Below are 26573 nucleotides of genomic sequence, written 5' to 3'. Positions count from 1 at the left end.
ATTCACGATGACAACAATAACTATGACCACAAAAGATCCCCCAAGGGGTAAGGCAGAAAATAATTCTGCCTTGTATGAATCTGCATCAGCTCATATTATTGAAGAAACTGAATATGTGAGAGAGGTAAGTAGACATTGGAAATCTTGTGGATTAAAAAAAAAAGTCTAGGGCCCTCCCTAGTGGTGCAGAGGGCTAAAGAACAACACTAGGAAGCTAGCTGCAGCTGCTTCAGCATGAGCTGGATCCTGGCCAGGGAGCTGACCCCCATTGCGCGGCAGACCTCTCCGGACCCTCCCGCTGCTCCCCTCAGCAGTGTACTTCATTGATTTGCCTGTTCTGCTCCCCACGCTCTCTCTGGTGAATCTTCTCACCCTCAGCATCTTTGGCCTATACCCCAGTTCTGTATGAATAAATAAATAAATCTTTAAAAAAATTTAAAAATGATAAAAAACTTAAGTCTAATATAGAATGTTGAGATTTACTTCTCTCATAGAACATGTGAGAAAGAATAAACCTAATTTTCAAAGGACATCCTTGGTAGCTGAAATTTAAGCACAGGTTTAATTGCTTTCCTTGTGTGTATTGAACGCACAGCCCACACTTGGCGTAACATTGACTCACAGGCCAGGAGAGCTTGAAACCTATCAGCACTTAATTTGTCCCGCACTTTGCACCACTGGATTGCCCACTGCCTTATATCATCCCCAGTTGTTTCATGAGCGTTACTGCTGTCTTCCCAAGGTGTGTAAGTTCCTTGCTTAGGAGCTGTCTCTCCTTATTTTCCTCCTTCTCACCTTTCAGGTAGCTCTCAGTGGTGACTACATAATTGACATTTTGCTTCATTAAAAATGTGAAATCTGGGCCCTCCCTGGTGGCGCAGTGGGTTAAAGCACAGCACTAAGAAGCTGAAGCCACTTCCGCATGAGTTCGATCCCCACTCCAGAGGTGACCCACATGGCGCGGCAGACGTCTCCTGACCTGCCCACTGCTCCCCTCAGCAGTGCACCTAGTCAGTCAGCTTGTTCTACTCCCCACTCTGTCTCTGGTGAATTCTCTCACCGTCCCCAGCACCTCTGGCCTGTACCCCAGTTCTGTATGCACAATAAATAAAATCTTAAAAAAAAAAAGTGAACTCTTATGAGAGCCAAGATGGTAATGGACCAGTCTTTAGACCTGACCAAAAAATGTGGACGTAGATTATAACCTGTTCTGATGAGTTAATTTCTCTTGAGTGTCTTGCAGTGCTATAGGTCACCAAGCCATGGGGTTTATGTTTCATGAATAAATTTGTATGATCTCCGATTAGTAATTGTTCTGTAATAATTACTGAATAGTAATTATTTTGTAGTAATAAGTAGATAGTAATTATTTTGTAATGATTGCTAAATTGTAATTGTTTTATAGTAATTACTAAATAAATTAGTACTAAATTACTATTTAGGAAAAGAACTACAAAGTACTAAGTATTAGTTGTTAAGTAGTAATTACTTTGTAGTGCAATAATTATTTTGGTTATTTTTTAAGTGTAAAATTTAGATCAAATGCTATTTTCCATAGTTTAAACAATATAAGCCTAAAGGCAACTTAGATCGATGACAGCTATTTAAAATTTAAACCTGAAATCAGTTTATTACTCCTTTCTAAATAAGTCATGTGCCCTATAGTTGATATAGAGAAAAAAAGCATTTGACATTAAATGCCTTTGAAAAAAATTGTTTTTATTATTATTTTTTTTTTTAGATTCGAACCACCCTGGAAAAGATCCGAAAGCAAATGTTTAAAGATGATAGAGTGCCTGAAGGTAGAAATCATAGACTAGATGTAAAGGTAATGAATGTATCAAAGTGGACTATTTAAAAGGGGCCCTCCCTGGTGGTACAGTGGGTTAAAACACAGCACTAAGAAGCTAAAGCCATTTCTGCATGAGTTCGATTCCCACCTGCCCAGGAGGTGACCACATGGTGAGGCAGATCTCTCCTGACCCGCCCGCTGCTCCCCCCAGCAGTGTACCTCGTCAATCTGCCTGTTCTGCTCCCCACTCTGTCTCTGGTGAAGCCCCTCACCGCCCCTGAGCCTCTGGTCTGTATCCCAGTTCTGTATGCACAAATAAATAAATCTTGAAAAAGAAAAAGAAAATAAACAAAAGGCCATATACACATTATACAAACTTGGGGTAATGGACTAAATTATTGTCCGAATGATGTGTTACTCTGGGTATCTATAGATATTCAGAAGCATGTGCATGAAATGTTTAGCCATGTATGTCTTCAGTAGTATAGGATTGGAATGACCAGACCTGACTTGGGTTTTCAATAGAGTTTGCGTATTGAAAGTCTATAGGAAGATGTTGTTCCCACCAGGGTACATGGCACAACACTTCCTAATAACAAAAAGAAGGACAAACTTTAGGCTCACGTGGTCACACCAATAAAGCCAAGAGTCTTGAGAGGACAAAATAAAGATAAGTCAAATGTATACTTTGCACTAGTAGTCCGCGTTGAGCACACTGCACTTAGCTTTATCTGAATTTTGCCAGTTCAAGCCTCATCCGAGCCAAGTATATCTCATCAATGTCAGTGCTGTTCACTATACAATATGGCCCCAGGACAGCCACAGGACATTGGGATCTGGGCATCAGCCCTCTCTTCTATTACTCTCAGCCCCCTATGTTAACACACTAACAGTTTGGCCCCAAATAAACAGATGTTGCCTTTTTTATGGCTTCCTCAATTTTAGATTAACAATACCTACAATTTTAATTAAAAAATTGTTATTAGCTACATTATTTTCTTAAATTAAGTTCTGAGACTGGGGAAAAATGTTATGTTTACAAAGGTAGAAAAGATCAAAAACTCAGTTTGGCTGTGTCGGGTGTGGTGATTCTCTATAATTCTCCATATCCCCACTTCTGGCTTGTGCTTTTAGATATTCCTGTAGCAGTCTGATTTCTCTATAGCAATCTGTGCCTAGGGATTTTTCATATCTCTAACTGGTTTAACAACTAAGTGAATCATTCCTACTTCTCTCTCCAATTTCTGGTCTTGTGAATCCTCCATCTTCAATTTTTGACTCAGCCTCCAGCAGTCTGCAGTCCCAGCAGCATCGGCCGGAGCTTGTTAGGAAGGCAGCTACATCTAGAACTGGACTCCAGACCTCCTCAATCAGAGCATATATTTCAGCCAGACCAGACAGGTCATTGACCTGTGAGCTGTCTGCAATAGACTAAAATCCACCCTCTGCAAGAGTCTGTCTGTCAATGCTAATGAATTAAGAGAGAAAGTAAGTCCTGTTCTATAAACAATATTGAGAGGACGCACTAAGATCTAAGAGCAAAACTACAAGAACAAAACCATGGCAGAGGAGTAATGCAGATCATATTTATAAGCAGTGTACTTACAAGGTTTTTGTTTCCATAAATGCATCTAATATATTATAGTGTAAGTAGTACAGCTTTTGGGTCAAACTTGAATTCTGGCAATTAATTTAAATATAACCTTGGACTTGTTAGCTAAACTCTCTTACCTTCAAATCCCTCATCTGCATAATAGGTCACATGTCTTCTAGCATTTTGAGTATTCAGAGGAAGACCTGGGTATAAAATATCTAAAAGATTGCCTGGCACAGTAGAGAACTAACAAGAAATGGTTGACCTACATTTTTTTTTTTTTTTACATATTGTTATCCTGAAATTCAGGAAGCTTTTCAAAAGGCAAAATATGTTTATTTAGTGTGAAAGAATTGCATTCCTGAATATACAAATTGAGATAGACACCTAAAATATGCTCCAAGTTAGGGTTTATTATGGGAAGAAAAGAGGTGATTAAAGAAAAAAGTTGAGCAATGTCGACAAACTTAAACTATTCCTGGCTAATAATCAGTTTCCGATTCTGTCCTCTGGCAAAAAGTCCATAATCATCAATCCTCAAGATGATGACTTCTGAAACAAGAGTGTGCTTGACAGTTCTTAAAACAGTTGCTTTTTGGCCCTGTTCAGAGGTCTTTGACCTAATTCAAATGGGATCGGTAATGCAGTTGAGACTATATTTCATGAGTTCTCATTCACTTGCTCTGTAAACTTGGAACCCAGCCCTCCAGTCCTCATGTCTGTAAAAGTGACGGGGTTGAGTTAATGGTTCCAAATTTCCTTCCCCTCTCCACTATTCCATAATTTCATTCCAGATGAGGATTACTTTATGCACAAAGCTTGCAGAGTTTATGAAGAGCTGCACTGACAGAAACATTCAGTTCTGACATCTCTGCTTGGAAATTTATTATGGGTTGAATATAATGTATAGTTTAACACTGATTATTATGTCTTTTAAGAACTGGTTAGATTAATTTTCAATGCAATATGATCAATATACATTTATGTCTAAACCTTACATTAAAAAAATGGACCTTGAAGAGATTATCTATCGCCTTAATAGACTTTAAAAGACTTAATAGTGCAGTACAATATTAGCAAATGTAATATAGTACAATATTAGCATAAAAGATGTATTTCTGCTTTTTTAATATAAGCGCCTATTCAAACTTGAGCAAATAAAGAGGCTAGCTGCTTCATTTAGCATTCCCTATGATATTTGAGGTTCAAAGGATTTATTTGTACTAACCTGCATCTTCCATGTGTAATAATACTGAGTAATATTATTGTCAAACTTTGCAGAGGAAAAGTCAGGTCTGTGATTACCATGTTTGTTCATTTCAGCTTTGTGGAAACATTCAAAATGCCTCTGATTCTGAAATGGATCCCTCTTGTTGCAGTTTGGATATGCTCATGGAAAGGATGAAAGGAAAAGACCTGCAGCTCTTAGAAATGAACAAAGAGAATGAAGTATTAAAGATCAAGGTATAATCATTAGAAGAAGCTTCTAATATTATGTGTTTTTTTAAAAAAGCTTTTATTTATTTATATATACAGAACTGGGGTACACGCCAGAATTGCAGGGAATGAGAGGATTCAGCAGAGACAGACTGGGGAGCAGAACAGGCAGATGTACTGAAATACACTGCTGAGGGGAACAGTGGGTGGGTCACGAGAGATCTGCCACACCTTGTGGATCACCCTCCTGGCTGTGGGTGGAACTGGTGCTGCAGTGGCTGTGATTGCATCATAGTGCTGTGCTTTAACCCACTGCACCACCAGGGAAGGCTCTAATATTGTATCCTTTAAGTCAATAGGCTAGATTCATAGATCTATGAAGGCAGGTAGACATCCACACACCTATAGTCCTATGTAGACCCATGTACACAGAAAAGCATTTTTACATTTATAAGTTAATTCCACTGTTTTATTTTGGAAACTACTTTTATTATTTAAAAAGCTTATATAAGTTTATTACCTGTATAGTTTCAGCAAGATGCATACGTTCTAGAGATCAGCTGTGTCACATTGTACCTATGTTTCAGGGCAACCCCAAGGAAATGGGGTGGCCTGGGTGTGAGTCCTCACTAATGCTGAAAAAAAGCTCAGAACAAGAAAGACCCAAGGGCAGGTATACACTTAGAAAGGTAAATAAAAGTTTTATTTACAAGGGAAATGAAAGAAGGGAAGCACAGACAGAGAAAGGAAAGAAAGCAATGCATTGGTCAGTAAGTACTACCAGTAGCGCTGTCTGAGCTGGGATCTGGGTATAAGATGAAGGCAGGCAAAACCATGGAACACTGAACAAACTCCAGGCCCACGTGCGTTTGGTATTATACCAGGCGTGGCTGCTTAACTACACCCTTAGTTAGCAATGCCCCCCATTCAAGAAGTCAGGAGTCATGACAGGTTCATGGCATGATGGGAGTTGCAATACTCAGTTGGGATCGCTTTGGCTTGGAGGTGGGATTGGAGTCTAAACCCTCGGAGTGTGTGCAGTTCATTCAGAACATACTGCTGCACTCAATACTGTAGCGACAATTTGTGGGTAGGTGTCATGTTAAGTTTTCCTAATTCAACGGTTCAAAAAGTGTTTATGTATTTAACAAATATGAATAGAGAGCTCAGTGCTTTACAATTTGTTATTGTTGGATGTTCTGTATTTTCCTTTCTGGAGATTATTTAACATTCAGTCCTGAAATGAATATCTTGGTCAGTAAATCTTTATAACCATCCTTGTGTTAGCTCAAAACAGTTTCAAAGATAGTTAGACAAGTAGTTTCTTAATCAAAGTGAGGATTCAAACCCAGAAAGAGTCTGACAGAATTTTCACTGAGAGGGATGTTCCAATAAACACAAGTTTGAATATAGTTTGTGATGCTAAGAGTAGTGAACCATTGACATTAAAAATGTAAATTATTGCCCTGAGGGGCTTCTCATTCTGAATTGTCCTAAAGATCTGCTGAATCAAGATTTAATCTCTTCCTTTTTGAAAGACTGCCCTGCAGAGATAGAAAGATCAGCTACCCACTTTATATTCATTGGCTCCTTGGTCATCAGGAGGGGAGATAAGTCTGGTTTTATTTTTAGGTAACAAATGACCGCTGGATGGGGTCTTGAAGATGACTTTGCTCTTTATATGTTCCTTAGGTAAAATTCTTGAAAAATTCATGACTTTAGCTTTATGGTGCTTAGGACACCAATCTTATCTGACTTCTCCTTGGGGAAAATGGATCTTTTAGTGCTGTGGTGGACATCAGTGATAAACTCCTTCCAAGTGTTTGAGCTGCCAGGGCGCTGTAAACTTGAACTCCTTGGAGGGCCTCTATAAATTGCCATAGCTGGAGGGGGTGTGAGAGGTTTGTGGCTGTGGGCTGGCCAGTCCCATTAAACAGGATGGTTATTGTTTCACATTTCCCAGATAACAGTTTTTTTTTTTTTGCCTGTTACCTAGGAGGATGGGAATGGTACCTTTTTTGTTTGTTTTGTTTTTTGTTTTTTAATTGTCTTTCAAACTGCTCTGTCTACCTTTTTGTAAAGGTCAAAACATGCAGGTGACTTTTTCTCCTTTTTAGCTGGAAGCCTCCAGGGAAGCAGGAGCAGCTGCTCTGCAGAACGTGGCCAAGAGGATATTTGAGAACTACCAGACTCAGTCTGAGGAAGTTAGAAAGAAGCACGAGGGTGGTCAACACTTGCTTCAGGTACTGCCCCAGTCTGCTTGGCCGCTAGCCTTTCCGATGCCCCTCCTTTTTTGAGAGGAGCTGGGCGTGAAACAAGGAACAGCCGTGGGACTGGCAGACCCTGGCTTGTGGAGGCTGCACCTCTGCTGTGCCATTTCCCTCAGCCCCGCCTAGGCTGGGCTGATGTGGAAGTGGAGGGCAGGGGAGAGGAGGGGAGGTTGTTGTGGTGTTACATTCTTGCTCAGCCAAAGGACTGAGATGGCTCAACCTCTCCTCTGGCCACCCTCCGAAACCAGGAATGGCTGGAGATGTCTTCCAGTTCTCCCTCTGACTAACCAGATAACACCGGTTGGGTCATTCAGCCCATCTAGACATGGCTTCTGTGTCTCTCAAATGAAAGACTTGGATTAGGTTAAATGGTTTCAAAATTTTTTTAGTCCTGCAATACATTATTTAGGTCAGACAACCCAAGCTGTGCATGGATGTATATGCATATATTTAAAATATATATTATATTAAGATGCCATATTTTACACTTCAGTATATAAATGCATAAAACTATAAAAACATAAATATGTATGTGTGCATATATATACATACATTCTCATAATACAAACACATCTCAGTGGGTTTTCTTTTTCTTCTGAAGAATGTATTCTAGGACTGAAAGAGAGAGAAAAAATAAATGTATCTTGTGTGTGTTTGCTGAAGTTCAAAATAGGGCAGCTCACTCAAGCTGGGTTGGGTGCCCAGGCCTCTGTTAGCTCAGGCTAGAGAGGTCCCGAAGGGGCAGCAGGGGCACCCAGTGCTTTAGTGGCAGGCTGTGGTGCTGAGGCCATGCCGGGGGCATGTACTCACTCACGTGTACACGTGATGGTGGAGAGCCAAGAGGTGGAGTGCACTGGCTGGTGGGCAGGAGTTAGTGGGTGTGTGGAGTGCGGGATCCTTGGGTTCACTCTGGGAAAGGTTTCCCCAGAGCTCCCCTTTTTCAGCGGCACGTGGCAAGTTTCCCAGGTGAATTTCTTCACCAGACAGAGATGTTAGTTATATTTCAAGAGCAGGTTTATTAGGGAAAAGGACAGAGGAGTAAATGACACTTGACAGGCACAAGCGGGCAGGAAGAGCTGTCCCAAAAGAGACAGGTTTGCAGAGACAGGTCTGCATGGTTGCAGGCAGGTGACCTCGAGGAGAGCAGCTTCTGCTGAGGGAAGTCAGGGAAGAGAAGCCCCGGCAGGTGCAGGTCATGGGCAGGGAGGAGGCTGCAGCCCTGCAGAGGGAGAAAGTGGGGGGAAGAAGCACCTGCATAGTCACAGGTGGGCAGGACCGCTGCCCTGAGCCAGGGCAAAGATGCACTGATATAGATGCCTGCTCTTGGTGAGCCTGGATTTGTTGCTGCTTTTGAATAAATTATGTAGAATTTGAAAGGGACAGGAGGCCCCACAATGGGCTCAATCTCCCAGTCCTTACCTTGGCTCTGGACTCTATAAATACTCCCTACAGCAGTCTGATAGCCACTTGGGTCTTGTGCTTTGTAATCTAGGCAGTGGCCCTAGAATCTCAGTTTGTCTAGTTGGGTCAATGGCTATGCTAATCCCTTCAGCCCCCAACTCCTTGTGTGAGTCACCTTGTGATGCCTTCTTTGGATTTTCTATTCCTTCCTCCACCGCTGTGGCCTGATTGCAGAGTCCTTGCCAGGCACTGAACTCAGGCTGCAGCTGCTGGGCATACCCACCTGGTTTTTTCCAGAGGAGCTGGGCACTTTCTTTTGACATAAAATCCTAAATTCTACGAAATGCAAACGCAGATGTGCATTCATATCAGTTAGAGGCCTGCTGAAGCCCGCCAAAGGAGGCCTGTGGGGTCGCAGACAAGATGAGGTCTCTTCCTCAGTTTTTGAACACTGCTCCTGCTAAAAGCCCATGAATAAGCCCCTGACGATTCTGCTTTTATGACACTCTCTGATTAAAAAAAAAAAAAAGCATGTTTTACTTGAACATATAACATTGTTGCTTTGTTCTAGATGTTTTGCTGAAATAAAATAAAAAATTTTGCTTTTCTTAGATAAGTGTCTCTCTTCTACCACTGCAGGTAGAAGCCTTATAGTAAATATTGTGAATATTTTATATTTAAATATTTCTATATTATTAATTCTCCATTTATTTAGTATTGTCATAATCCATCTGGTTTAGTTTGAAGGAAATGAATTAAAAAATGTAATTGTAAATAAGTGTGAATGGTGTTTATTTCTTTTGTCTACCTGCAAAATTATCAAGGAAGAGAGTTTTTGTAAAGGTTTTATAAAAGGAATGTTCTGACAACTGTTCTTTTCACCAAAGGTGAACAAATTTGAAAATGAACAGAAATTGAAACAACATGTTGAAGACCTGAATCAAGTTAGTGGAAAGCTTGAAGAAAAACATAGTCAAATCACAGAATTGGAGAACCTTGTACAGAGAATGGAAAAGGTAAACCTTTGAAGAATTAAGGGAATTTCTTCCTGACAGGATTAGGATGAGAAAGAAAATTACACTAAAATAAATAAGATAATATTAAATGATGTTCTCTTTGTAACTCCTAAGACGTTAGCAAGAATTCCATCATGTTCTTTCTTCTCTTACACATTTGGTGTGACTGATTCTGTAGTTACTGATTTACCTCTTTACAAATATAATCTTTGTCACTTTCACTTTCTACGAAAAATGTGACATAGGAGCCAGCTGAGGCTGATAGTGGAAGCAATAGCAAGGATCACAGTCTGCTTAACATAGTGGATCCCTGTAGTCACAGCATCTTCACGGAGTAGAGTCCGGCATAGCCATTTTTGGTCACCTGAGTTCATTTTAGGTTTAAAAACAAATCAGCACTGGTGCAGATATATTTTACATTAAGAAAAGTCAGTCTAGGCCCTTCCTGGTGGTGCAACAGGTTAAAGTGCAGCACTGCGAAGCTAGCCACAGATGCTTCAGCGCGAGTTCGATCCCCAGCCAGGGAGATGAACCACCTGGCACAGCAGACCTCTCCTGTCTCCCCACTGCTCCCCTCAGCAGTGTATTTCATCAGTGTACCTGTTCTGCTCCCCTCTCTGTCTCTGGTGGGTCCTCTCATTTCCTCTACCCCTCTGACCTATACCCCAGTTCTGTGTGCATAAATAAATAAACCTTAAAAAAAAAAGAAAAGCCAGTCTATGGAAATTGGAACATTAAAAATATATCCCCAAAGTTCAGAAAGAGTAATCACAGAATAAAAATTATTTAAAAATTTATGTGTTCTTTTAAGTAGCTGGCACTACAAACACACACAAAGGGTGAACATGTAAATTTAGTTATGCATGCCTTAGAATTTAGAATTCAGACAAACTAAGATATACTGTTTTTTAGTAGCAAAATAAACAAATAGACAATTGGCAGCTCTGAAATAGAATATGGAGTAGATAAGAATAGAGTTCTTGTAAATATGACCCAGTACATTTTTAGGCTCATGATATTAAATCCTCTATTTGGCTCTGCTCTTTTAAGCCCTATTTTGTTTTATGAAAATGTCTGGGTTAATGTTATTTTTAAAATGTCCCTTCAAAGGCATTGCAATTCTATATCCAGATTTCTTGCTAACTTTGATTAACAATATTTCTCAAGAATTCAAAGCACAGTGAATTTGACTAAGTTTGTAACTTTTGTGATGATCCTATGAGAAAATCAAAAAAACTAAATTGCCCCAAAGTCAGCTTAGTCTAATAATGATACTAACAATATATCAGCTACATCTACATTGTATTATGGGTCACTATTCTGAGTCAGAATCACTGAGCTAGAAGTCCTCAAATAGGCAGTTTGCTAAGGTGTGATAGCTTATGATTATTCCAAATTGTAACATTGGATGAATACTTCAGTGTTAGAACATTTATTGTGTAATGATATAGTTCAACAAGCCAAGATAGCTTACAGAATATTTTTGTTTAGGAAAGGAAGACAATTCTGGAAACCAAATGGGGTCGTATAACCAAGCAACTTGACTAGTCAGCTTGATATTCACACTACTTCAGATTTTGTTGCCAGCTGTCAGTCCCTGAAAATTCACAAAAGAACAGTGGATAATTCATTCAAATAACCTTCTTTTCCAAGCAACCTTTGATAGTCTGCACTGGATGTGAATCCATTTCAGAATTTGGGGATATATTCACTAGACTGTTTATTCAACAATATTTGAGCACCTACCATGTGCTAGGTAGAGCTGCCAATGAATCAGATATAGTTTTTTCTGTAAAAATGCCAATGCTGGCCCTCCCTCGTGGCGCAGTGGGTTAAAGCACAGCACTAAGAAGCTAAAGCCACTTCTGCATGAGTTCGATTCCCACCTGCCCTGCTGGTGACCACATTGCGTGGCAGAAATCTCCTGACCCACCTGCTGCTCCCCTTAGCAGTGTACTTCGTCGATCTGCTTGTTCTGCTCCCCGCTCTGTCTCTGGTGAAGCCTCTCGCCACCCCCTGAGTCTCTGGCCTGTACCCCAGTTCTGTATGCACAAATAAATAAAATATTTAAAAAAAAAAAAAAAGCCAATGCAATATATCTGGATTGGGTGGTGCTCCAGGAACTTCCCAGATTGCCTTTCTTTTAGGTGTCCTTAGGGAGGTAGACCCTTCTAGGGAAGATAGGGGGATAGTGGGGATGGGCTTAGTGCCTCAGAGTCTGGCAGCCACTTTTGAGAAGTGGCCTAGCATTTATCTTGATGTTGACCATTGACAGTGGGCTGTGTGATGTTGACCATTGATGGTGGGCTTCTCTTTGGCAGAGTAAGTGGCCAGGCTGCCCATGATTCAGAAAACTTTACCATCGTCTTTCAGAATACCTGCATTCAGTGACTTCCTGTAGTGGAACTTAGTGGAATCCCTGGGAGGCAGAAGCAGCGGGCATGGAGTGGAAGGAAAATATGAAAGAGGTTTTATACTTTTTATTTGTAAAACAAACAAGCAAATAACTAAAACTATAAGAAGCAATCTTTGGTAATATCTTGGTTTAAGCAGATACTCAGAATACAGTCTGTGAAACAGGGTTTTCTCAAAAGCGTAGTGTGCATGAGTGAAATGGGGTCTGAGATTTTTGTATTAGGAAAACGGCATGATTCTAAGAGGAAATGAAAATTAAAAATGAGCATCCAGAACAAAGGTTGATAAATACTGCCATGGTAGTGAGTGCCCCCTGGAGAAGGATTCATTTTCTACTCACTTGAACAAGCCAGTGCTCTAGTAAATAGCCATTAGTGGTATGAGGTCTGGTAATGAACACATTACTTAAAACCTTCACCATCTGTCCCACTTTAATCAAGAATGCAGTGAGAATGAATTCCATAAACAGTGATAAGCCAGCAAAAACGCCCAGTAAGAGCACTTTAATATGGCATATGTTCCTTTACTAGCTGTGCAGTTCTGTTGCATCATATTTGTTTTGTAGTGTCACTGATTTAACTCTATTAGATTTTTAGAGCTCGAAGGCACTTTTGAGACCACCGAGTTTCTCATCATCGTTTTATAAATGAGGACAATGTGAACAAGGAGCTATTCCACAGTCCTCCAGTTAAAGTTCATAATCTTTTCCATCATGTTCCATCTTCTGTGATACCAGATAAAAATGATTATCTCATTGCTAAGTCATTTAGATGTTAGCATTTGGCAAATTCTCATTGGTGCTTGCTCCAATTAAAATGGTGAGGACATTCTTCAGGCCGTCCAAGGGGAGGTTTGCCCTCTGGGTGGTGCTGTGCACTCCTGTCTCTTTCCAGGAGACACTGTCCCTGAGAGTAGCTGGATGAGTGTGAATTTCTGTTGTCAGAAAGGAAGCATTAAGCAGCCAAACTAGAACCTAGACATTTGGCTAAGGTGTAAAGTTCAATTGTCCAGCCATCTGGTCTGCTTGAACCCTGGTTATGAAGATCCATGAATCAAGAGTAAGTTCGTAAGAAGAATGTTTGCTAGACACTATTTTCTTCTCTGAAAATCCAAAATATGTTATCAAAGATATATTCCTTTGATCCAAGTATCGTAATAAGCTTGCAAGGTTTATCTGTGATCCCTTAGAAATAATTAGTATTGAATTAGGACTCCATCAGCACAGTTTCTATATGTGACAAGAATGCTACAAGGAATTTGTTTAGATATTTTCTCTTCTGTTGTAGTTTCTTTCATCTCCAAAAAAATGAAGTGACTATCATTTGTGGCCTTGATTCTTCACTAAAATGCATCTGAACAATTTGCAAGAATTTACACACACATACACACACTTTCTCTCTCTCACATGTGTATACAGAGAGAGAGAAAGGGAGAAGTAACTAAAGATTGTCCTTTATTTTTCCCCTAGGAAAGGAGAATTCTGCTAGAAAGGAAGTTGGCTTTGGAAAAGCAGCTGCTCCAACTCAAACCCAATGCTGCCCACAGCAAAAGGTATGCAAGAACCAGTCAAAACCAATTTCAGCCACTTTGAACCAGTTGAACTTGTCTGAGCTGGTCAAGACTAGCTTCAGCCAGTCAGAGCTGTCTTCAGCTGGTCAACACTGGTTTCACCCCACTTAAACCAGTCCCAGCCAGTTTAAATCAGCCAAAACCAGTTTCAGCCACTTTAAACCGGTCAAGACTTGTTTGAGCCAGACAGAAATGGTTTGTGCCAATCAGAACCGGATTCAGCTGGTTGGAACCGATTTCTGCCGGTTTAAACTAGTCTCAGCCAGTTGGAACTGGTCTGAGCTAGTCAACAGGTCACATCTGGTCTCCCCCAGTTTAAACCGGTCTAGTCAGCTTAAACTGGTCAGAACTGGTCTCAGTCAGCATAAACTGGTTTCAGCCAACTGGTCTGAGCTGATCAGAACTGGTTTCAGCCTGTCAGGTCTAGTCTCTGCCAGTTTGATCTGGAAAAAACTGGCTTTGGTCAGTTTGAACCAGTCAGAATTAGTCTGAGCTGGTCATGGCCGGTTTCAGCCAGTCAGAATCGCTTTTCAGCTGGTCAAAACCAGTTTCATCAGGCTTGAACTGGCTGGCACTTGTTTACACCAGTCAAAATTGTTTTCTGCCAGTTTGAACTGGTTTCAGCCAGTCAGAGATGGTCTCAACTGGTCAAATCTGGCCTCATCCAATTTAAACTGTCCAAAAGCATTTCAGCCAGTTTGAACCAGTCAGAACTTGTCCAAGTGGGTTAAGACTGGTTTCAGTTAGTCAGACTCAGTTTCATCCAGTCAGAATCCGTTTCAGCCATTTTAAACATGTTGGAACTGGATTCAGCCCTTTGAACCACCTGAACCGAACCCAACTGTAAACAAAAGTAAAACCAACTGAAAGTATCCTATTCGCTCCAAATAGATCAAAAAATTGCTCAGGAGTGCAAACCAGGTGAAACTGAAATGACTAAATTCTGGTCTGACATCTTAAAAGATCTATATCCAAAACAAAGTGAAATGTTTAGTGGCCCAAGGAACATTTGAGTTGAATTGATATTTTTGAGTTGAACTGATATTCTCATTTTAGTTAATTCCATCAGCTCTACAGAATGTGTTAATTGTTTGCCTTCTATTGTATATCTTGTTCGATTATGGGACCCTGAGCATCTCACCCACATGATCCATTGGTAGTGTCGTGTGTGTGTGTGTGTGCGTGTGCATGCATGCATGTAGAGCCTGCAGGCATGGCTATAAAAATAATCATATAAGAAATCAACATCTTTTTCTTATTTTTCTGTCCCACCTCCTTTTGCATTTCTAGTTGCCAGGATCTTCAGATGGAGATTGCCCTTCTCCAGGAGCAAATCTCTCATCTGCAGTTTGTGATTCATTCCCAACACCAGAACCTGCGCAGTGCCATCCAGGAGGTCAGCTTAATCAAGTGTGTTTCTCTGGTAGATGGTCTGTTTGCAGAGTGGAGACCAAACACATGTGGCTTGTCTGGGCTTAAAATCAATGAGGTTCTTCCCCTCACTGATTTTTATTTTTCCAATATTCTGATGCAATGTGGCCATTTCAAAACCCATCTTGTCTGTGAGTCAACACCTAGGATGCCCTTAGTAAAAATGTTTGGGAAATTCTGTTGAACTACTTTGTAAATGTTTCAGTGATTTTTTAAAAATGTGTTCTAAGCCAGATAATATTCACTATTCTTCAGAAGATTCGATAGAACAGCAAATCGGCTCCTTTTTTTTATTTATTTAAGATTTGTTTATTTATGCATACAGAACTGGAGTACAGACCAGAGGTGCAGGGCAGTGAGAGGATTCACCAGAGACAGAGTGGGGAGCAGAACAGGCAGATTGACGAAGTACACTGCTGAGGGGAGCAGTGGATTGGTCAGAAGAGGTCTGCCATGCCATGTGGGTCACCTCTCTGGCAGGGGATCTAATTCATGACTAGGGATTGAACTCATGCTGAGGCAGTTGCAGCTAGCTTCATAGTGATGCACTTTAACCCTTTAGTCCTTTGTGCCATCAGGGAGGGCCCCACTCAGCTCTTTTTGAGGAAGAAATGAGCTGTTTTCATCAGCTCATAAGCAGATGTTCTCTGGAGGGATGTTAGTACAGAGTGTAGCCTGGTCCTTCTTCTCTAGGAACATCTTGGTGGGTGAAGCAGAAGAGATGAGTGTAGTGGCCAGTTAGCTGTAGCTTGTACATTCATCCAATCTATTGTAGGGCATGCATTCATCTGATTTGGAGGGGTGATCTGTTTTTGTTTTAAAATAGGTACTTTATACCTTTTTTTACTACTTAATATTTGTTCTCAAAAAGAGCCATCCCACATAACTCAAATGTCTTTGTAACATGCATGGATGTTGCGATCGCTTAGCTGCAAGCTCACCACAAGGCTAGAGAACTGACTCACAATACTTGAGTGCCAGAAGGAAACTAGGGGGTAGCCCACACTGAGAAAACGAGGAGCACACTGGTTAAGTGAGCAAGTGGGCAGCATCAGAACTGACCTTCAAACCCATGAGTCCCATTTCTCCCTGTACCATTCTGCACTCATCCCTGTGTCCCCCATTTCATGTTACCTCTGGACTTTTTCTTTCAAAACAAAGTGGGCTCAGCTCCTACAGACTCAGGTTGACCAGATCTCTACCTCGGGGCTTTCGAAGCCCAAGCCACATGGAGCCCTGCCCACATCCACTGGCCTCTTTGTCCTCGGCATGAAAATGTGAGGTACCTGTGCCAAGGAAGGGGGACCAGGACTGCTTTCCACAGGATGTGCCCTGCTGAATTTGCCTGGCATGGGTTTTCCAAAGTTGAAAATATTTAACAGCACTGTTAGCCTGTCTCTGTGTCCTTAGCCTCAGGGGACTATTTGCCCCATAGTTTCTATAGCCTGCTGAGTCCACTAATGTTTTGGAATTTATTGTTTGTATTTGATGAACATTATTTGACCACAGAGACCTATGCAGTTTTGGACTTAAGTAACTCTTTCCTGTTGTCTGATGAGATTTTTCTGATTGTGTTTCTGAATTCTTAGATGGAAGGGTTAAAAAATAATTTAAAAGAACAAGATGAAAAAATTGAAAATCTGAAGGAGAAAGTCAACATACTTGAAGCCCAGGTAAGGAGCGAACCTGGTGTTTATTTCTGTGTGTGAGTGTGTGTTTTTCTTCATTGGAGTGTGCTTCTATGATCATTTGTCCACACAAGTGTCCAGTAATGGCTGGTTTGTTTGTAGCAAGAAACACAGTTTTTCTAGGTGGTCTTTTGGCACATGTTAATCAATAAAATATTTTATTATATATATATATATATGCATATATTTATTATTATTATTCTGCATAACTAATATACAATTAGAAAATATGGGTAAGGGAAATAGTGAGAAAACCATGTAAGCATACCACCTAGGGAATCACTCAGAACACTCCTGCTTATCTGTATTTCTGTGGGATTCTTTTTGTCTATATCTGTGTTTATATTTCTAAGTCAGATCTTACATATAACATCAGACAGTACCTATTTTACTGCATTTATAAACTTTATTTCACTTGCTTGTTAACATCATTAATCGTGTAATTAGTGATTGGCATGGGTGCTAAGTTTCAGTAAAACTGAACAATGTAGATATGAGCCCTGCACTCTGGAATTTTCTGTCTGGTGAGAAGATAGACATAGTAAATGAGCATGTAACTTGTAGTGTCATGGGTTGGTCCTCTATCTATCTATGTATCTATCTATCCATCCATCCATCCAGAACTGAGGTACAGGCCAGAGATGCAGGAGCAGCGAGAGGATTCACCAGAGGCAGAGTGGAGAGCAGAACAGGCAGATGTACTGAAATATACTTCTGAGGAGAGCAGTGGGCAGGTCAGGAGAGGTCTGCCATGCCCTGTGGGTCATTTCCTTGGCCAGGGATGGAACTTGCACAGAAGCAGCTGCACCAAACTTCAGAGTGCTGCACCTGAACCCGTTGTTCCACTAGGGAGGGCCCTTTTATTATTATTATTTTTTTAATTGACTTGGCAATCATTATACGACTATGTAATTTCAAAGTGACAACTTTATACCTTCATACTTCATTCTGCTTTTGTTCAAAACTAGTGTTTTGAGTGGTTAATATTTATTATGTTTTATAAGTGATAAAACTGAAATTTAAAGTGGCTAAGAAATTTATTAAAGAAGCACTCAACTTAATTTAATCTTTTTGACTTTGAACTAGTTCTCCCTCCCAAAATATCTACTTATCTGGGTGAACAAATGTAGAGAGAGAGAGAGTGTGTGTGTGTGTGTGTATACAGTATATATTTAGAAATGAATACTTATTCTATTGAGTTTGCATCACCATTTATATTAATTTTAGACATTATAGCTACTATCTTAAAATGTTTCTTATTTTCTAGCTTTTCTAGTCATGGTGGTAAATGTCTTTCTTCTTCTATGATATTCTTTCTGTCCTAGCAGTTTTTTTTTTTACTTTCTCATCTTACTCTGCAACTCATTTACTCATTAGCTCCTTGTCTGGGGATCGAATTCATGCTGCACTGGTTGCCAGTAACTTGATAGTGTTGAAGCTTTAACTCATGCACCATTAGGAAACCCAAATTTATTTATTCTTACTTCTACTTTTGCATCTCTTTCACCTTAATTTCCAGCTCCATGAATTCCTAGCTCCTTCACTTATAACCTGTTCATGTAAATGCATCTTCAGAAATTACTCTACTTTCTAAAATTTGAGGATTATTCCACTTTATATAATCACCATCATATCTAAAATTGAATCCAGTTCCAAGAGTGTACTGATAGAAGATTAAGTATGCAAAAAATGAGGGTCATTTGGAAAACTGTGTCAATAAAATCTCCTTGGATAGAGTAATAATAATGGTAGCTATATTCTGTCAGTGGTTTGTAGTTTTGTAAACTAATGATATGATAAAACTCATGCATGGAGCTGTTTTAATGAAATGAAAAGCTACAAAAGCCCATGAATCAAGAATAAATACTTAAACCTGGCAGGTGAACTAAATCAATGTGGAATTTGAAATAAATTCAAATAAAGACAGTCTAACATGACAAATCGTATGCTTTTGTACTGTTTGGTACTTGATGACTTTAGAAATGAATAGCTTATTAAAAAAAAAATCCAAATAGAATATGTAATTGTCCAGCCACAGAATATTTTTATTCTAATGTTCATTTTCATCATGATAATTGTGTTTCAAATTGCTTTCTAGCTTGAAAAGTACAGTAGAGGGAAGAGTTTTCCTCCATCACATACTTGACCTATGATAGGTGCCTACACTTGCTTGGAGTATATATTAGAATTAACTTCTTTATACAAAGAATATCCTCATCAGTTTATCAGATTTGAAGTAATTTTCCTGAGTGAGACTTAAGTGCTTAGCTCTTGAAATATCACAGTGATATAATTGGGGTGTGAAGACTTCTGCTCCATCTTTTAAGCATTATTCACTATAGATGTTGAGGGATGAGGCATTATTCTGTGTATTAATGACCTGCGCATTAGAGTCACCTGTGCAGTTCTGCAACCTTCTGAATCCCAGTTGCAAACAATTAGACAGGCTCCCTAGGGGTGGACTCAGTCTCCCAAAGATTTCAGTCTCCCCAGAGATTTACAAAATACAACCAACATGCAAAACTATTACTTCAGTTCAGTGGTTCTCAACTTGAGCAGCCAATGGAATCACCTGGTAAGCTTCTTAAACTACATCACTTGGGGCCCTCTCTGGTGGTCCAAGGGGAAAGGATGCAGCACTGCAAACTGGCCACAGGCCTTTCAGTGTGAGTTGAATCCCCAGCCCCGGAGGTGACCACATAGCACAACAGACCTCTCCTGACCCGCCCGCTGCTTCCCTCAGCAGTGTACTTTGTCCATCAGCCTGTTCTGCTCCCCACTCTGTCTCTCGTGAATCCTCTCACTGCCCATGTACCTCTGGCCTGTACCCCAGTTCTGTATGCATAAATAAATAAATCTTAAAAAACAAAAACAAAAACATGTCACCTGACACTGATTCTGGAAGTTGGGCTGGGGACTGAAGATTTTTCACTCTAATAACTTCCCAGGTTCTTTTGGTATTGCTGATCCCACTATCACACTTTGTCTAAATCGTTATCTAAATCTCTGTTCCTCCCTTCTTTTCCGCCTAGTCTATCTTCAGGTTCAGGTGTTAGCTCCTAGTGTATAAAATTTCACATTTATTTTAATCATGCTGACACCTATTTGTACTCTTTTGTAGTTACTAATTACCTATTGCATCATGGCCTCTCTTGAATTGTTTTCATTTTATCTACTTATTAATTAAAAATATTTTGATGTTCACATTTGCTTTATCATCTTTACACTAAAACTGAAGCGCATTCTTATGCTTATTCAGATTCCCTTTGTCCCTAAAATGGTGTTGTTGGGTGCGGAAGACATTTCTCCCATCCATTTCTGAGTTTTTCTAAGTTTGGACAGATAAATTGATATCAGACATGAACAAGTTGATGACAATTTGTTTATCAGACATTAGTAAGAGAAAAAGCTTAAATTTAAAAACATGCCTATGATGGGGGAAGGAATGCAGGGGAGGCATCACAAGACTGAGTCACACAAAGGGGACAGACAGAAGGGGCTAGTGCAGCAGTTGACATAGCCAGAAAATCAAGGTCCTCAGGCGCCAAAGCCCAGGATTTGTCAGGATGTGGGGATGTCTGCAGGAGATCTCAGCAGATAACAGACTGTGGGGGCTGGGTCTGAAGCTCAGACCCAAAAGGTAAAAGATAAGGACTTGGAGATGAAGCTCTCTAGGGAATGTCCGGGCCTTTCAGATTCTATTCAAAGTCAACAAACCCAGGCTCTCAGGAGTGAGCCTCTCCCAGGGAGAGGCTGTCTGTATCAGGGCAGCCGCTCTTCTGCCCACCTGTGCCTGTGCAAGTGTTTCTCCCCACCCGCTCTCTCCCTCTGTGGGCAGCAGCCTCCTGCCTGCCGGTGACCTGTACCGTGCCAGGACTTCTCTGCACTGACCTCCCTCAGGGGAGGCCGCTCTCCTAAGGCCGCCTGCCTGCAAGCATGCAGGTCTCTCTCTGCAAACCTATCCCTTTGGGGGCAGCTCTTCTTGCCTGCTTTTGCCTATGCAAGTGTCTTTTCCTCTCCTGTTTATTTCTAGCAAACTTACTCTTAAAATATAACGGAGTCTCTGTCCCGTGAAGAATCTCACCATGTGCCCCTGAAAGAGGAGCTCTGATGAAACCTTTCCAGAGTGAACCCAGGGACCCGGAACTCCAAAAACGACATCACATATGGAGAATTCATAATACATGGCTGTACTTCTACAATATAATGTAGTGTAATGGGGATACTTATCCTGTGTTTAGGGATAGAAGTGTCAAGGAGCAGGGGGTGGAGACTACACATGACAGGCTAGGAGAAGGGTCTTCCTTACTCTGACCATAAAGATAGAATCACTTAGATAAGGACAACAAGGTCCTGATAAGCCTTCAACCAGATAAGGCCCCCTGAAACTACATTCTTCTAGGACCCAAAAGCAGAAAGCTGGGATTCTTTATCTGACTAGAAAAAAAGGTGGATCTTTAGAATGTGTTGATCTTTGTTGTTCAGGGGGGAGTTATATAGGCAAGACAGAAGCTTCTCCTCAGCCTTAAGGGGTTTCATTGTTCTTTAAAAAAAAAAAAAAAAATCTCTGTAGAGAGAGAGAGGCATCTTCAGTACAAAGTTCTGAGTCTTGAAGTGGTCTGACCAGACATCTGTCAGAGACAGATGGCTGAGGTGTGTATTTGTAAGGCTGGAATTGCTGATTTCCTGACAGTTTGCTTTCTTCTTTTTAATATTTATCTCTCTATGTCAAATCAAATAGATTGTAAATGTTAAGAGGGATGGAATAGTTCCTTGCATTTCTCTTTACTTCCTGCACAGCTAAGGACAAGCATCTTCAATAACTACCAAATACTGAATGAGTCAAGCAATGACGCATTTCTGGAATCCCTTCAGAAATCACTGACTTTCTGTATTTCCTGGGGCTCATCATTTACTTATTTGTAAGCTAAAGAGCCTGGACTAATTCTTTTTAATCACAGAAAAATATTTTGCAGTTGAAATGGCTTGGGGGTCAAATAGACCTGCACAAAGCCTGCATGTTCTGTCCTAAAGTGGCAAGTTATCTGAGGCACATTACCTGATGAATTTGAGTTTCATCAGGCTTGTTTCTTTGATATGCAAAGCAATAAAAGTTACTCTGTAGAACTGTGTTCATAGCAAAGAGAAGAATATATGGAAAGCACCTGGCCAAAGTCTTGACATTTGCTAGGCATTCGTGATTAACTCTCTTGCTTTCGTTAATATTCTGGAGCTTTTTTTCTCAAAACCATGCATTTTGCTGTTGGTTTGCTTCAAACCTTCAGGTGGGCTTTACAGAAATACCTTTTAAACTTCAATGATATGATTCTCTCAGTCCTCAGTTTTCTAAAAGGGGGTGGAGCTGGTGTGTCATTCTTTAATGCCACAATTTCACCCACCACCCTCCCATTGCCTCCTTTCCATCTCAGAACTGTTCATGATGGTGTCCCCTTTAAAGACCTCTGGTTTAATGAGCCCTGGCCTGCTAAGGCAACCTACTGGCAACTCAAACTTAAATGAGGTACTCTTCTGATTAAGTCTCTTTTTCCAGATCTGTGAGATGAAATTGTTTGGCTTGTCTAGGTTGTAGAGAAAATATTGCTCTTGGACTGAGAAGCTTTGACCTTGAACTCTGCGATGAACAAGACATTGGGCAGTGAAACTCTTTGGACCTCAGTTTGTAGTTACAAAAATAATATTTGAATTGGAAAATTATAACCACTGTCTTTAAGTCTTAACTTGGTTAGGGGCACGAAGCTGAGTATTTTGTATATTTTTACCTCATTTCAGAACTACGAAGGTGAGCTTAAGATTGTATCGATTATACAGATGAGAAAATTAGGGACAGAGACCTTTAACTTGTATGAGGTCACTTAGCTAGTCCATGGCTAGGCTGTTACTAGCATTATCTCCCAGGATTGGAGATCCTGGATTTCCAGATTCCAAATATTATACTACAATTTCCAACAATTCATACACAGCAGCAGGACACAGACCATTGGCCATTTGTATAAAGATGAAGAAGCTAAGGATTTAATGAGAAAGTTGAGGCTAAAAATGCCAGGAAGCACAAGGTGAAGAACAGATGATGCTATTTATATGAAATTTATAATCAAGAGATTGCAAAAGAATGACAAACATATAATCACAATCACGAGTATCTTTAAGAAGATTCTTTAGTAAAGTTCTCATATTATAAACCAAATATATACAGTATAAAATATTGTAAAACCAAATAGATAACTCAGCTCTTGAATTTCAGAGACTAAAGAAGAATATTTAATTCCTTGGAAAATTATGCAATTTTCCAGTTATGTTTATCGTTTCAGAGATGATAGTCAGAGGTTCTCAACTGACCATATTCTGTGTTCCAAAAGACTAGATCCATTGACTTATTGCCAAGGAGTGATGTCAGAGCTGATCAGAAGCATTAAGCGGTGCCCTTTCACATGTTACTGTGTAATCTGTGACCACTGCACTTTTCTTTTTCACCGTTAGAACAAAGAACTAAAAACCAAGGTGGCACTTTGGTCTGAATCCCCTAAGACAACAGTGTCTAAGGCTGTCCCTACAAGGTAAGGTGATTCTTGTCCCATCCTCTGCCTACGTGACCTCTATTGAACTTTCATGAATGTTGACACTGGAGAGGATTCCCATCTATTAATACCTATACCATGTTTACCATCTGTCTCCCACTTCCATGAGAATAGGAGCTATTTTAATCTTGTCCACCTGAATCATCGAAGCCTAACATGTAAAGACTTACTGAGTAATAAGTCAATGAAAAAATGTAGATATTTTCCTTCTCCTGTATGGTAAAAAAAAAAGGTCTGATCTTGGCTTCCCACTTCCTTCAAACATCACAGCTCATCTTCTTTGTCATCTTTGTTGCTCTATTGTTCATAGTTTCTGTGCCATTAGTGGAGATTTTAAGTATAAATTTCTTGTGTTTATTTCAATTTCTAGATATAGTTTTCAAATAGTTTGTAAATGTTAACAGGGCAGTAATGGGCCCTTGCATTTCCCTTTATTTCCAGTGTTGCTAAGAAAAGCGTATTTTTTTAAGATTTTTATTTATTTAGGCATTGAAGATCTGGGAAATAGATGCAATATTTGTGGGGTGAGAGGATTCAAAGAGAGAGTGGGGAGAACAGGTGAACCCACTGAAATACACTGCTGAGGGGAGCAGAGGGCAAGACAGGAGAGGCTTACTTTTACGTGGGATAGCTCCCTCTCTCGAGATTGAACGCAGGCCACAGCTATGATAGACAGCATTGAGATTTAACCCCAGTGCTGCTAGGGAGGTCCACTAAGCCCAAGTGTTTTGATTAACTACATAATTATGAATGAAACAAACCACAATAATGAGTTACCAAAGCAATGGAAATAAGCATTAAAGTCATCACCGTCGCTATGTAATGTTAAAATCTAAAGTGATAAGTTAAATATATATATACATAAAGACTGGGTGCCACTCTCATTTCCATAATATTCAGAAACTATCACTTAAAAGAAGTATATGAGTCATTTCAGAAATGATTAAAAACTTCCTGTCTTAGCTTTTAAATTTCCCTGGCTTGTCCCTCTAGAACCAAAGCATCTTTTCTGAAGTTCCTTGGCCAGGTTGAGGGAGAGAATCAGCTCCCAGTGATTAGCACTCATCTAGGAATGCAGAATCAGCTTCCTCTCAAACTCCCTGCAACAGTGTTCACTTTGCAATGAGTGTTCACTTTGCAGTGATATCTGTAATTAGGGACAAGAGCTGAAACAAATGAATAAAGTCTTCTATAATCTTTTAGCTTCTAGATACTAAGTTAACAAACATTGAGCTACCAACCCTGTGATTTCTAATAGAGAAAAGAGGTTAAGCTCCAGAAGTATTAGAGGAGGAAGTGAAATCTCCACTTATAGGAACCTCAAGAGAAGTGAAGCCACTTCATAAGGAAAGAGGTCGAGGTTTTGGAATAGAAGGACAAACATGACTTTGTAGGCGACGGGAGGTGGCCAGATACCACGTCCCTTGGTAATAAGACATCTTGGCCATGCTCAGCTGGGGATAATATAGCCAGAAGGAGGCAGTGGGGAGCTGCTGCTTCATGATGTTGCTACTCTGATATTGAAGTCTGGGACTGGCTGATTCAGAGGAGATGTGTTTGAGAAGATGACCCTGCATCTAATTCTCTAGCTGCAGTGAATAGCTTAAGATCTTTTGGTTTTAAGGATTTTTTTTTTTTCACTTTATGACTTAGGCAAGATCAAATTGAGAACATCTGTACTTGAAGTAAGGAAGCTGGACTGGAAATCAATCCTTTGTTTTGTGATTGTTGATAGACATGTCAGTGTTAGTGATATCATGGTGGGGTTCACTCTGTAACTTTATTTATCATTAATAAACTTGTAACTTTATTTATCATTAGATTTACTTATTTATTTTCTTACATCACTGTTCATTTTTGTATAGTCCTTGACTTCTTATACAGTCTTGACATTTTGTAGTCTTGACTTCTTGACTTTGTACAGTCCCTCGGGTGTCAGGCCTGTTTTTCTCAAGCCACCACAACACCCACAATCCATCACCATAGTCCCTTGTGCTCAGCCCTCCCATTTTGTTACAGTTTGGTAACTCTTAAAATAAAATTTCTATGCTTGGCTGACAATACTACATAAGCTTCAGAACAGCTGGACATCTCCATACATGTATTCACCACACCCACTATCTCAGTTCTAGTGCCATAAACTGGATTCACCAATATGCAAGGGAACTGTAACTCTGGGGGGGGGGGTATGGGAGTAGGGAAGTAACATTAAGGCAGAAAACATTCACATCCACCTAAAAATTAAACTTGACAGATCTCTCAAATAAAATATAGTTCTCTCTTACCTTGCAGTAGGCAGAAAACAAACCAGGCTGTGCTCCTGCAGCACTAGTGCATACGGATATGTTCTCAACACCGGAGGGGTGGTGTGTTGTTGATCAGGAGTTGTGAGACAGCAGTGACAAGATGCACATGTTCATCTGTATTGCTATGCGTGCGTGTGTGTGTGTACGCACACATATGTATGTACACACACACATAGTTTTAAATACTAGATTCACACAGTGAGGGGAGGCGTTCAGGCTTTGAGAAAGCACAGAACTTAAGCATCACAAGGAGAACTGGATTTCTGCTTTTCTATCTCCAAGTCACTGAATAGAACGGCACCCTCAGGCCCTAACACTCTCATTTCCCCTCACTCTTCCTCACTCTTGTCCCACTAGGCTACATGAATTTGCCTGAGGTACATGATTCTACCATGTGATTCTATTGTCTCTTGGAAAATTAGAAACAGTCAATTCATCACCACCCATCACATCAAAGCAGTTAGTTCAGACTAGGTGGTGGAGTGGTAGTGAAGGTAATGATGGTGGTGCAGGTGATGAAGGTAGTGAAGGTAATGATGGTGCAGCAAGGAGAGCATTCAAGTCTCAGGTGCATGATTCTGATAATTGTATGGTCTTTTCTATAGTGAGTTGAAGACTGACGGCACGTCCCCCTATTTGATGATGACTAGGCTATGGAAATGAACTGGCTGACTGAAGATCTGAATGAGAAAGATCATTGTGTGGGTCTCATGTACTCCTTGAACCATAGCCTAGATTCACATGTCAAGATGGCTCAGTGCCTGTATTTAAGGAGTTTATGACACTTAAATAACTTTGCAAGAAGATGATATTCCAGGAAATCAAGCAATTGTATTTATAAGGGAAGGAGTTATATTTTCCAAATTACTAAATGGTAGAAGAAAACTGGAGCTTTCCCATGATGTAGTATGAATTTTACTCTAAACTTTAAATATCTGAATTTTGGGAGAAGGTTTTGTTGAATGTCAACTTTGAACTATTGATATTTATTAAAAAAGAGAATGTATATGAATGTGTATGAATGTGTTGAACTTTGGATAATGAAAAATATCTTACAA

At 40.1% G+C, this 26573-nt stretch overlaps 1 protein-coding gene across 1 annotated transcript; it reads left to right on the top strand.

Moving 5' to 3' along the window:
* On the top strand, window positions 1-26178 carry CCDC68 (coiled-coil domain containing 68). Its single transcript, XM_004684014.1, has 10 exons — window positions 1-124; window positions 1742-1828; window positions 4710-4850; window positions 6941-7066; window positions 9382-9510; window positions 13394-13476; window positions 14785-14890; window positions 16515-16598; window positions 23112-23188; window positions 26121-26178. Exons 1-10 carry the CDS (start codon window positions 8-10, stop codon window positions 26176-26178), a joined length of 1008 nt encoding a protein of 335 aa, XP_004684071.1. The 5' UTR covers window positions 1-7.
* The last annotated feature ends 395 nt before the right edge of the window (window positions 26179-26573 follow it).

The sequence above is a fragment of the Condylura cristata genome, unplaced genomic scaffold (genome assembly GCF_000260355.1).
Source record: "Condylura cristata isolate star-nosed mole 26May11 unplaced genomic scaffold, ConCri1.0 scaffold00016, whole genome shotgun sequence".
Classification (NCBI taxonomy): Eukaryota; Metazoa; Chordata; class Mammalia; order Eulipotyphla; family Talpidae; genus Condylura; species Condylura cristata.
Note: the sequence above shows the minus strand (reverse complement) of the source record. Positions and strands in the feature narration are given on the sequence as shown.

Excerpts from the sequence above, each read along its gene's own strand:
- CCDC68 (XM_004684014.1), top strand. The coding sequence starts at position 8 with ATGACAACAATAACTATGACCACAAAAGATCCCCCAAGGGGTAAGGCA. Across the intron at positions 125-1,741 it reads AAACTGAATATGTGAGAGAG|ATTCGAACCACCCTGGAAAA; the intron begins GTAAGTAGACAT and ends TTTTTTTTTTAG. Across the intron at positions 7,067-9,381 it reads GTGGTCAACACTTGCTTCAG|GTGAACAAATTTGAAAATGA; the intron begins GTACTGCCCCAG and ends TTTTCACCAAAG.